A 12,741-nucleotide genomic window follows, 5' to 3' on the forward strand; every position below is an offset into this window, starting at 1 on the left:
TGTTGTTGTCGGCACAGAGGCCCGAGGACAGCAACAGCGGGGTTCGTTGCCCGGTGTGCTTCGCGCCAATGAACACACCAGGGTGGAGAAGCAAACAAAGTTTATTTGAGATTTCAAAGTGGTGCAAGGAGACAGGCAAAAACAGTTTTCCTCTCTTTATACATTTTACAACTAAGCCCCCCCCCACTACCTCCCCCATCCCTCTCCCCTCTCTACTGAAGGCATGTTTATACATTTAAGCAATTAAATCATTCTGGGGCTATAAGTCTAGTTTGTTAGTAACTTCTCTCTAAACAGTTATCTGGTCCTGTTCCCCTTGATTTATTACCTCTTCTCCAGCTAGAAACATGCAAGCTTCATCATTATCGCTTGGTACCTGGTATGAGGAGGGGTTTGTAACTGATAACTGACTGTTTACACATTCCATGCATCTAGCTTTCGAGGTCAATTAGAGTTAAACATTGAAGAACTTTGGTTCGTCTAGGCCTAGTGACATCAACACTGTCAGCTTTGTGCTGATTGCACATGGTGTATATTTAGGTGCTGTTATATAAATAAAAAGATGGGTCCAGATACACAGGCCCACAAGGTGCTGAGACACAGCCGGCCTAGCTGCTGAGGAGGGCCTCCAGGATCTTGTAAAGGGATTGTTATCCCTGTTTGATTGATGGGGAAACTAAGGTACAAAGTGGAACAGGCACTTAAGGTGACACAGTGAGTCTTCCCAAAGCTGGGACTAGGGTCTGTGAGGAACATCTGTTCAGCAAGGGAAAGTGAGGCTCCTGACTGCCCTGGAAATCGAGTCTGGGGGATCCTAGCCCCGAGTAGGGTGACCAGATGTCCCGATTTTATAGGGACAGTCCGGATATCTGGAGCTTTGTCTTATATGGGCGCCAATTCCCCCCACCTGATTTTTCACACTTGCTGTTTGTTCATCCTAGCCCCGAGCCCCCTCCCTCCACACAAGTGTGGGAACCCCCCCCCTTCCCTTCTCCGCTTGACAGCTCCCTGCCCTGTACAAGTCCCACCCCCATGCCGGAGGCTCCACCCCCGGCAGCTTCCCTCCCCGCGCGCACTCCTGGGCGATGACGCGACTGGGAGCGGGAGCGTCTCGCCATTGGCTGCGCTCTGAGAGACGACGACGCGCTGACGTATGCCCGGCCGTGGTGCTGCTGACGCCGGGATGGTGGCGAGTTGTTGTCCCTGCCGCACCTGGGCCGGGCCGAAGAGGAGGAGCCGGAGCCCCTGCTGCTGCAGCCGGCACCGCCGCCCCTAGGGCCCGCTCCCCCTCCCCGGATACCCTCGCGGCCCAGCCCTCCCCCCGGTGCGGCTCGCAGGTGAGCGGGGCCCGGATTCCCTCCCCCACCCCCGGTGCGGCTCGCAGGTGAGCGGGGCCCGGATTCCCTCCCCCACCCCCGGTGCGGCTCGCAGGTGAGCGGCACCGGGATCCCAGACCGGCCTGGGCTCAGCTGCAACGGGGGGAGAGGGCTCCTCCTCAGCCGGGTCCTGCCCCGGCCTGCGGGGAGGGGCGGAGGTCGGGCTCCCATTGTCTGCAGCCAGGCCCTGTCCGCCCCGGGCAGTTTGCCCGCCCCCAAGGACATGGGTCGGCGGCAGCACTCAGCGGTGCCCTCCAGCTTCCTGGATCCTGATAATAACTCGGGACGCTCTTGTTGCGTTGCTTTGTGACGCCCTGGCATGGCAGGGACTGGCCAGTGCTGGAACAAGCGACTTCAGTACGCCCTGGGTTCACACCGCCACTGGGGAATACCCCTTCCTCTCCCAAACGTGGCATGTGGCCTGGAAACCCGGTTGGGGAGAGGGTGCCACTGTAGTGCAGCTGTTGCCTGGGTTATGGGCTCAGGCTAGAGCTGCAGTGGGCTCCCAGGACTGTGGTGTAGTTATGATTGAACAGGAGATGTATAAGCCATTGCATCTGAGTTCCTGGAGCATCTCACAAAGAAGGGCATGCCCAGTGTAGCATGGGGGAAGGAAGCATTGGGGATATTGAGGGAAGGGAGACAGCAAGTGGAATTTCTCTTAGATTAAAACCTAAGTAAATCATAAAGCTGCATATGTTGCCCTGGGAGAGAAGCATCTCAGAGTCTGGCGGGTACTGAATGGCTTTAAACAGTGTAGAAGTTGGACTAAATTCAAGTCTTTGCAAGTGTGATTGTTAGTGATGTAAAAATAGATCAGAGAAAGACGAAAAAAACCCACCAAATCCATGTTCTTTCCAGTGGAAGCCGATGGATCTAAAGAAGGATTTATAGATGGGGTGGAGATAGTTGGCTCACAGATTATAGAGTTCAAAGTGGAGTGGTGCCCGTTTGAGGATTTTGTTACCATACACACTTTCCAGGATTATAATGAAGGCTACATCTTTGTCATGGAAAACTTAAGGGGAAGCTAGGGTGAAAATGGGAGATGTTAGAAAAATGTATTTCTATTCACATGCTCTGGTGTCCACTCAGTATGTTTCTATTTTTAATTAAAGGGACATTTCAACATGGAACTTTGCCAAGGGTTTAAAAAAAAAGAATAAGTTACATGTAATGCCAGGCACTACACACCCACCTGAATTCCACTGTAGCTTTACAATTATATTTTCTTTTTTGAAACAAGTCTTTCTTCCCTTGCTTTGTTAAAATCCTGTATGGAAAATGAAAGTGGAGTTACTATAGAGGAGAAATAATTAAACTAAATACCAAGTGCTATAAACTTCATACTGTGAACAAAGTGTTTTCTAATTTTTCAGCTATGTTAATTTAGGCTCTACTTGCAACTTGTAGTACGCTTGAATTCAGATGAACATATGTAGGCTAAAAGGACCAGTTTGAATAATTATCTCCCCTATTTACAAATAGTAAGCCCACATGTCATACCTAGCTTCTGACCCTCCTTTCAGAACAGTAAAAATGATACAAAACAATCAAAAATAACTTTAGATTAAAACATCACTGTTTCTCTTCATAAGCCTGTGTTCTGGGACTAAAAACTTGTTAACCTAAAGGGTATTTTACTTTTGTTCTTAGCCTAAGATTGAACTGTTCAGGCTGAAATCCTATTTAGGTATTAGTTTTAATACATTAAAAACAATTTTGTAGAGTTTTTAATATAGTGTGCAGAAATTTTTGAGCTTCCGATTTTCCATGACTATTCTCAATGAGGACAAAAGTCATTTGGCATTTGTGGAGAAATCTTGACTTGCAAATAACATTTGTTTGCTAACATACATACAGCACAGCTGTCCATTAACTGAACATATTTAAGGATGGCGCTCCAGATGTATGAAAACGTCCTGTGTTTCTGGTGCCCTACATGCTCAAATACATGTGACTAATTACTCCATGTATGTTAATGTAAGAAATATAAGAAGGTATTCAGAAATGTAGAATGCACCTTACTCACAAATATCTGAGTTACCTTTTGCTGTGGGTTTCATAACCTTGAGTTTGCTGACTTCATTTATATTTTCAACTGCAATGTTGTCTTTTAACATAGTTTTTTTTGGCAAAGTGGAGGAATGGCTGCCCTTGCAGGCAGCACCAAACTTAGAATTCACTGAATGTGGAGAGGATGGAAGCAAGATAATGCTATGGCAATGAACAAATAAGCTATTAAAAAGGTATATTTCCTCCTAAATTTACACATATCAAGTACAAAATAATGGATTTTTTTACATTAAAAACACTTAGGAGGGTCTTACTTACAAATTGCACCATTGTACATAGTGTGCTCCTTTGCTCTCACTGGTGAACGGGGAGAACTACCATTCACATCTATGGTTGGGATAGAAAGGAGTACCTTTATGGCATCATTTTTTGCCATCCCTGTATTTATGGAACGGGGTCAGAGAGGAGCACATAATTCCCTGACAGCCCCTTGAGGACAATTAAATGACTACTACTCATGCATATACAACTCTATCTGTAAGTGATATTTAGGGTTGGGGCAATTTTACAAATACATGAGTGACACTATACATATGCATACAGCACATGTGAGTGTTTGTAGGAGTGGGACCCTGCTTAGCAATCATTTCTTTCTGCTCCTCCCTCTCACGGTGTGTTATAGTAACCACTCAGTTAGAGCCATACTGCTTCCATGGCTCAGTGGAGACCAATATGATGTCCCAGAGCCTGTAGGGAGGCACAGGCCCTTTGTAGTTTCTCCCAAGTTCTGTTAAGGTTTTGTGGGCTGTTTTCCTGTCATAGTGGAAAGTGGTGCATAGTGCAGTTAAATCAAAGATGTCATCAAAGCAGAGTGCATGAGGTGAGGCAATAAGGACTGAAATGGATGCTGTACGGAGATTTGAAAATGAGTGAGAGGAGTTTGGAATTGATATGGAAAGACCGAGGAAATCAGAACTTTTATAACTTCAGGAATGGTCACTAAGAACATTGGGGCCTATGGATAATTAATGTCCTGCATAGCAGACAAGCATTTGCTAGTTAAGGTCACATCTGAAAAATGCACACATGGTAAACTAAGTAGAGCTCCATTTAACTACTTTGGAAGGAGAAAAAATTGAGTTGTGTGTACCAGGATTTGATTCCAAAGGGTTCAGTTCTTATAAACTTTAATATATGGAGATATACCCTATCTCATAGAGCTGGAAGGGACCCTGAAAGGTCATAGGAGTCCAGCCCCCTGCCTTCACTAGCAGGACCAAGTACTGATTTTTGTCCCAGATCCCTAAGTGGTCCCCCTCAAGGATTGAACTCACAACCCTGGGTTTAGTAGGCCAATGCTCAAACCACTGAGCTATCCCTCTGCTCCTTGATGCTCCTCCTCCTACAAACCATTTCTTCTGACTGATTTAAGAAAAACAACCCCGATCAGTATCTCCCAGTTGGACTGGATAGGTAAAGAGAGTTCAGTTGTAAAGAGAGTCCAATGCAGCTGTGCTGCCCAACTTGTTTTGGTACACTTGCCCTTCCTGAAAGCCCCTTAATTAACATCCGTAATGTAAATAACATGTCAAAACTATTGTTCAGGGTATCCAAGGGGATGTGGTATGTAGTGAACTAAACTTGTTGCATCAGTCAATGCTTGTTGGGTTCTAAAGCATTTACAAGTAAAAAAAAAAAAAAAAAATTACACACAGCCCCAAGCTACAATGAGCCAGATTCTGCCCTCATTGTACCCTTTCATGTTACTAGGAATGCATAGGTGTTACTGAGGGCAAAATTGGGTCTTGTGACTCAAGAGGGATGCAGGAAGGAGAGTTTTATACTATATATAAAGTAATGATATCCACATCCTTTTTAAAGCCAGAAGAGACTGTTATGATTCCTGCATAACACTCTGTGATTCCTGCTTCTAGTGCTCAGCTTAATAACAATCTGTGCTCTCATTCTTCATTTCCTTTCAGATAAAGTATGTGCCAGCACTTTTAATAAATTGATCAGCTGAATTCAGAAGCGCAGCTGCTCTGCTGTGCTTTTACTGAAACCTGTGCATGCAGATTTGAAAAGGCAAAATACATTCCATTGAAAAGTGTTGCTTGTGGGGACAGGTGACTGAACAGATACAGTTTGGCTTCTCATTTGTTGTTGCAGCTTGAAGACTGGTCAAAGTGAGAAGTACAGCAAGATGGGTGGTAGTATTCTTAATGCAGGCCATCAAACCAAATCTGATAAATTATAGCACAGGCCTCTCTTGAAGAGCTAACTAAATTCTGTCAGGCGAGTGAGATGTTCTTAGTGCTGCAGTACATATAAGTTGACATTTGAGCTGCCTGTACTGTGGGATTAGCTTTCATGTACATGCTGTCAAAATGGATCTAATAGGAAACATGCTTTAGAAAGATGTGATTAAATTCAGGAAGGCCTGTTCTTGCAATGTGTGGCAGAGCCATTAGTGTGAGTAATCCCTGCATCAAGGGGAAAAACACTTCAAGGGCCTTGAAATGTTTGAAATAGAGGAGCCCCAAAGCTGCATGGTATCAAGTTGGCTACTAAATTTAAAAATTACTTATAATTTAGGCATCAGGCTATTTGAAAGCTTGTGTTTGGGTCTGAACCAGAGAGGTGCTGAGCACCTACAATTCCTAGTTAGTGCCTTCTCAAGATTTAGGCCCTTAGGCATATGAATGGGAGATGCTCAGTTGTTGTACAGTGTGATATGCCATAGTTAAGGCTACGATTTAGTCCTGGGTATTTTTAATAAAAGTCACCTGTCCATGACTTATACTAAAAATACCTGCAATTAAATCTCGGGAAGGGAGATCACGGGGGGTGGGGAGGGTGCCGGCAGCGGCACCAGCTCCTGGGGGCAGCGGCACCAGCTCCTGGGGGCAGCGGACAGTGGCTGCACTGGCTGGCCAGCCATGGACCACAGCTGTTCCGGCTGGCCAGGCACCGCTGCCTGGGGCCGTGGCTGTTCCGGCCAGCTGGGGACCGGGGCTGCGGCTGTTCCTGGGGTCCAACTGACCCCCGAGCCAGCTGTGTGGGCAGCCCTGGGGTCAGCCACACTGGCCCCTGCAGAAGTCACGGAGGTCGCAGAAAGTCACAGAATCTGTGATTTCTGCGACCTTTGTGACAGACATGGAGCTTTAGTCACAGTGTCTTTATTTTTTGTGCACAGCAGTCTGTTCATTCTGTAGAAATATGAATTGGAATAATATTTGTCATACTGCAGAGGCAAATACAGCATGAGTCTAAGGTCAGGTTATATGTTAGCAAACTGAGTACAGTCTGTACCTTTTATTTGTAGATGGAAGTAGCACTAGTGCCAAAAAGTACTTTAAGGCACTTATATTTTTAAGATTGTCTTTTTCAAGTTTAATTTCTGAAAATATTTGGAACGATAATGTTGGTACTTTATGGCTTCCCTGTCTGCAGAAGTAACATAATGTACAAAAGAATTAAACAGCACTTTCTTAATAATCAATAGCAACTCGTGATGTGACTCGGGTGTCAAAGTTCCTGTCAGGTTTCAGCAAATGCAATGAGATCCTGTTTTTTTTAAACAATATTAAATTAGCTTGAATTATCTTGAACTGAAAGGCCTGGAGAAAAAAATAGCAGAAAACAAGCCTGTTATGTATACAGTTTTCTAAGTGGTACTAATATTCATAGCAATATAATTGTATTTCCTTATTCCTTCTCACAGCCATCTTGAAACTATGTGGAAATGGGGCACTGGAGATGATTCATCCCCTAAAGCAGCAGTAAGTATTAAAAACAAACAAACAAAAAACAACAACCTTGTAAGTGCTGACTTTTTAAAAAACTTGTGAATTTTGAAAATTTCAATTCAAGATGCAGTAATAAGTATCTGCTTTTTTGCAAGGACGGTGGTTTAATCTGCTTAACCTGTTCTTCTAAGATAGTCACTAAAGGTCATGGTGGCTTCATACTCCCAGTCCTATTAGCTTCAATCCTCAGAGTCTAGCCATAACTACACTGCTCTCCTTCAGCGTGTTTATCTTGACTTAAGAAAAGATCAGTAGAAGCCATGTAAACATTAAATCAATCCGTTTTTGCAGACTAGCACTTGGCTGTACAGATCATTAGTTGCAGTAAAACGAGCAGAGAACCTCAAGAATTAAAATCATACTGACTATTTAAACATCAGTATTAGCTTTAAAATGCAAACGCTTGCGGCTTTTTGCCATTTTTCAGATTATTATATTTAATGGTATGACTCTTATAGCTTGTAATGGGAAGAGTTTTTCTCTCTTCTGCTGAAAGTACTGCCAGGTATCTAAAATTAGGCAACATTCAGTGAAACTGTTAATCTCTTCTAGTAATGGGTAAAAATCTCTGTGTATCACTTCTCATCCCTCTATAAAAGAAAAGTTTATAAAATCAACACAAATGGATTTTTAAAGTAACTAGTGCTATAATTTTGTGTCAACTTTTTGAAAACAATTTTTTGTGGTAAGAGGGAAGAGAAATGCCTATTTTCTCCCCTTAGTTTTTTTAGTTTTTAAGCTGTTGTTTTAAAACGGTAGGGTGGTGTGGATTCTTTGGATATTTTCAAGAACTCTCCCTTGACCCTTGTCCTGATAGGTGCATGTGTTCCACCCACCGCCTAGATTTCTGCTGTCATGCCTTCTGTTGGCAAGTAATCACACTTAAGTTGAGAAGTTGAGGCTTCTAATTTTGCAGTGGAATTGATTGGAAATGAGAGATTTTTATTGTTTATGGTAGCACCTACAATGTGCTAGCTGATTTCCAGGCAGACAAAAAGGGACAGTCTGTGCTCCAAGGAGTTCAGAATGTAAAGACAGACACTCATACAGAGAGTAATGGAAGGGGAAAAACAAACAGGGATTTTGTTATTGTGTCAGGTTATAACAGCATAGTGTCCCCACTGTATTGCAGTACAGTTGGCACTGAAGGGAACATTCTGTGTTACAGAGATTTCAGTTACCAGGGTTTCATTTCAGTGCTGCTTCTGTGGCTCATATTTGACAAATTATCCTGAAGCTGTCTAGACAGTATGTTTAAGTTTTAAAAATACTACCCTCTGCCTAAATTTGATTGGGTTGGCTGAAAAGCTGACGACTGTGATTTGTGCACAGCCAGCATTGTCTGCACCATTTTGTCTGTTCAAAAGTATACTTAATGTCTGTAGGCTCATGGCTCGCAAGATGCAGCAAACATGTCGGTGGCTGATTTGACCGAACAGCTGACACGTACTGAACAGCTGGTAACGCAGCTCAAAGAACTTATCAGAGAGAAGGATAATGAACTTCGGAATAGAGATAATCGGTTAAAGGTATTGTGTGTACACATCTGTGTGATTGTCCGACTACAGAAGGAAATGAACTGCAGTCATGTTTTCTTGGGTGAATAAGCTGTTTTCCTAAAAACAGGCTTAAGAGTCAGTTATATCAATATTGGGGACTGAGGAAGCAGTGATCACAGTTTGCAGGTGCATGGGGATACATTACAGCTTCCTACCAATTTACCTCCTGTTTCCAGAATTTTTAACCAGCTTTGGGTATTACATAGACAACAAATGGTCCCCAAAAAAGAATAGATGCTCTTGATAAATGTGGGGGACTATTATCAGTTGCAAATTTAAGGTTGTGCAAAGCTGGACAGGGACTTTTTCCTCCTTTTAGGCTAATATTGTCCAAAATATTGTTTGGCATTTAGTTAGGATGCAGACTTATCCCAAACTGAGCTGCTTTAGATACAAAAATTTTTCCTCCAAATTTCCTTCAATCATAATTTCTGTATTCCTTATGGTACTGCATGTCACCCTGGATTTTTGGCCACAGTAAATGGAAGGAATTTATACTGGATGCCCTATATACTGTTGAGGGGTTTTCACCATTGACTTCTTCGATTAGAGCTCATATTTGTAGTGAGTTTTTGAAAGGTATGTTTTCACCCTTCTGTTTTAATGGGACATTTTCATATTAGTCTAAAAATAAGTTTCAAAATATGGCCTTTTACAAAACCTAATATTGAACAAAGGTTTTTTTGTTTTTAAACAAATCAAACCAAACTATTTTAAATTAAACATTCCACTGCAGTGTTGTGAATCTAAATGTAGCTGACCAGAGGTACAAATGATCAAGTGACCAGCATTCATAATATCAGTGTAATATTTAGTTTGTCATCAAGGAAGTGGAGCACCTCATCCCACTTACATTGTCCGAGATGAGTAAAAAGCTGAGATAGTGTAATCTGAGTCACTTGTCTTACAAAAATAGGGGCCTTTAGGTGTCTGCAGTGGGGCATCTGAAAATGAAGGCACTCCAAATCACTATTTACTTTTGAAGGTTTAGGCCTTGAAGTAGTATTACTAACAAAGGAAAGGAAAAATTTTGTAATATATAATTTTTAATGTGACGCTGCCCCTTAAGTTACAATACCTCTAAGTTTCATAGTAGTCCAGTGCAGATACTTTGCAGTAATGAAAGGAATATTATCAGGCTGCCTTATAGTTGCAGGGCTTCTGGGCATGAAGTTAAAATGTTCTTGTGGAGGTAGGAGTTCTTGGTAACTGTTTTAGATTTATGATTTTATATATATATATATATATACTCTGATGTTGGTAGGAAGAAAAAGAAGCTTCTGAAGCCAAGCTTTCAAAAGTAAAGCTGCAAAACAAAGCCAAGGTAACATCACTAAACTCACAACTGGAAGAACTTAAGAAGCAATTATCAGGATCAGAAGGACAAGAGAAAAAAGCAGAGGAAAAAAAAAGAGTGAGTTTGTCCTTCCATTTTTAAAGTTAGACTTCAGTTTACCATGTTTCTGAAATCAGATCTGCATGGGTGGACTTGATTTTAAAATCCAGGATCCGAGATGAACTATTTGGGTCAAATTAAGGCTTTGTGTGTGTGTTCCATCCATCTTGTATATTCATCCACCCATCCACTTTTTTATAGTTTTTTACAAAAGTTAAGAACTGTTTCCATGGACATTCCATTCAAAATATAATGGAAACTATTTTTAAAGGAGTAATGATTCCTTTTGGATGTTTGCACTCCACATTTTCCTCCATCTTGCTAACACATGAGAACTAGAAAAGGAAATTGGTTAGAAAATAACTAGAGCTGTCAAGCAATTAAAAAAATTAATTGTGATTACTCATGCAATTAAGAAAATTAATTGTGATTAATTGCACAATTAATCACGCTGTTGAAAAAAATGGTATTCTATTATTATTTAATATTTTTCACATTTTCAAATATATTGATTTAAATTACAACACAATACAAAGTTTACAGTTCTCACTTCACATTTATTTTTGATTAAAAATATTTGCACTGTAAAAAAAATTGTATTTTTAAATTCACCTAATACAAGTACTGTAATGCAATCTCTCTATCATGAAAGTTGAACTTACAAATGTAGAATTATGTACCAAAAAACTGCATTCAAAAACAAAACAATGTAAAACTTTAGAGCCTACAAGTCCATTCAGTCCTACTTCAGCCAATCGCTCAGACAAACAAGTTTGGTTACAATTTGCAGGAGATGATGTTGCCCGCTTCTTGTTTACAAAGTCACCTGAAAATGAGAACGGGCATTCGCATGGCACTGTCGTAGCTGGCGGCGCAAGATATTTACGTGCCAGATGTGTTGAAGATTCCTATGTCCCTTCATGCTTCAACCACCATTCCAGAGGATATGCGTCCACGCTGATGATGGGTTCTGCTCAATAAAGATCCACAGCAGAGCGCACCGACAGATGTTCATTTTTATCATCTGAGTCAGATGCCACCAGCAGAAAGTTTTATTCTCTTTTGGTAGTTCGGGTTCTGTAGTTTTTGCATTGGAGTGTTGCTCTTTTAAGACTTCTGAAAGCATGCTCCACACCTCATCCCTCTCAGATTTTGGAAGGCACTTCAGATTCTTAAACCTTGGGTTGAGTGCTGTAGCTATTTTTAGAAATCTCACATTGGTACCTTCTTTGCGTTTTGTCAAATCTGCTGTGAAAGTGTTCTTAAAATGAACATGTGCTGGGTCATCATCTGAGATTGCTATAACATGAAATATATGTCAGAATGCAGGTAAAACAGAGCAGGGGGACATACAGTTCTCCCCCAACGAGTTCAGTCACAAATTTAATTAACACACTACTGTATTTTTTTAACAAACATCATCAGCATGGAAGCATGTCCTCCGGAATGGTAGCCGAAGCATGAAGGGACATACAAATGTTTAGCATATCTGGCATGTAAATAGGTTATAACGCTGGCTACAAAAGTGCCATGCGAATGCCTGTTCTCACTTTCAGGTGGCATTGTAAATAAGAAGCAGGCAGCAGTATTGTCTATAAATGTAAACTAACTTGTTTGTCTTAGCAATTGGCTGAACAAGAAGAAGGGCGGTGTGGACTTGTAGGCTCTAAAGTAGCAGTTCTCAAACTGTGGGTTGGGACCCCAGAGAGGGTCACGACCCCATTTTAATTGGCTCACGAGGGCTGGCATTAGACTTGCTGGGGTCTGGTGCTTTGGCTTTGGGCCCCCCAGCCTGGGGTTGTGGAGCTTCGGCTTTGGCCCTCCCACCCGGGATGGCAGGGCTCAGGCAGGCTCAGGCTTTGGTCTCCCCTCCTGGGGTCGTGTAGTAATTTTTGTTGTCAGAAGGGGGTCACGGTGCAATGAAGTTTGAGAACTGCTGCTCTAAAGTTTTACATTGTTTTGTTTTTGAGTGCAGTTACATAACAAAAAAAAAATCTACATTTGTAAGTTACAGTTTCACGATAAAGAGATTGCACTACAGTACTTATATGAGGTGAATTGAAAAATACGATTTCTTTTGTTTATCATTTTTACAGTGCAAATATTTGTAATAGAAAATAATAATATAAAGTGAGCACTGTCCACTCTGTATTCTATGTTGTAATAGAAACTAATATATTTGAAAATGTAGAAAAACATCCAAAATATTTAATAAATTTTAATTGATATTTTATTGTTTAACAGTACAATTAATTGCGATTAGTTTTTTGAGTTAATTGTGAGTTAACTGTAGTTAATCGACAGTTCTAAAAATAACTACTCGCAAAAGTGAAGGGGTCTAGTCAGTTTTTATTATCCAAGGGCAAATGTGAAAAATAATACAAATGGCAAATTAAATTAGATAAGAATCTTTCATTTCAATAATTGAAGTTTTATCATAAACGGGTTTAAAAATGTTTTAAAAAATATATCAGTATTTCTTTAAAACAGCATGATGTTTGGCACATTAGTACAATTGTTGTACATGCAGCTTGTAAAACAATTGTATTTAATACTTAAAAGATATTTTTTGTTTTAGAGAAATT

General features: G+C 41.3%; 1 protein-coding gene across 1 annotated transcript in view; it reads left to right on the forward strand.

The window, feature by feature from the left end:
• The first annotated feature begins 1,148 nt into the window (after positions 1-1,148).
• LOC117877028 (golgin subfamily B member 1-like) overlaps positions 1,149-12,741 on the forward strand; it is a 77,496-nt gene continuing 65,903 nt past the window's right edge. The window contains exons 1-4 of the mRNA XM_034769720.1: positions 1,149-1,337; positions 7,117-7,174; positions 8,587-8,730; positions 10,025-10,174. Of these exons, the coding sequence (XP_034625611.1) occupies positions 7,130-7,174; positions 8,587-8,730; positions 10,025-10,174 (339 nt within the window). The 5' untranslated portion in view covers positions 1,149-1,337; positions 7,117-7,129. The remainder of the gene's footprint in view (positions 1,338-7,116; positions 7,175-8,586; positions 8,731-10,024; positions 10,175-12,741) is intronic.

Source organism: Trachemys scripta, chromosome 4 (assembly GCF_013100865.1).
Source record: "Trachemys scripta elegans isolate TJP31775 chromosome 4, CAS_Tse_1.0, whole genome shotgun sequence".
In the NCBI taxonomy this organism is placed as follows: domain Eukaryota; kingdom Metazoa; phylum Chordata; order Testudines; family Emydidae; genus Trachemys; species Trachemys scripta.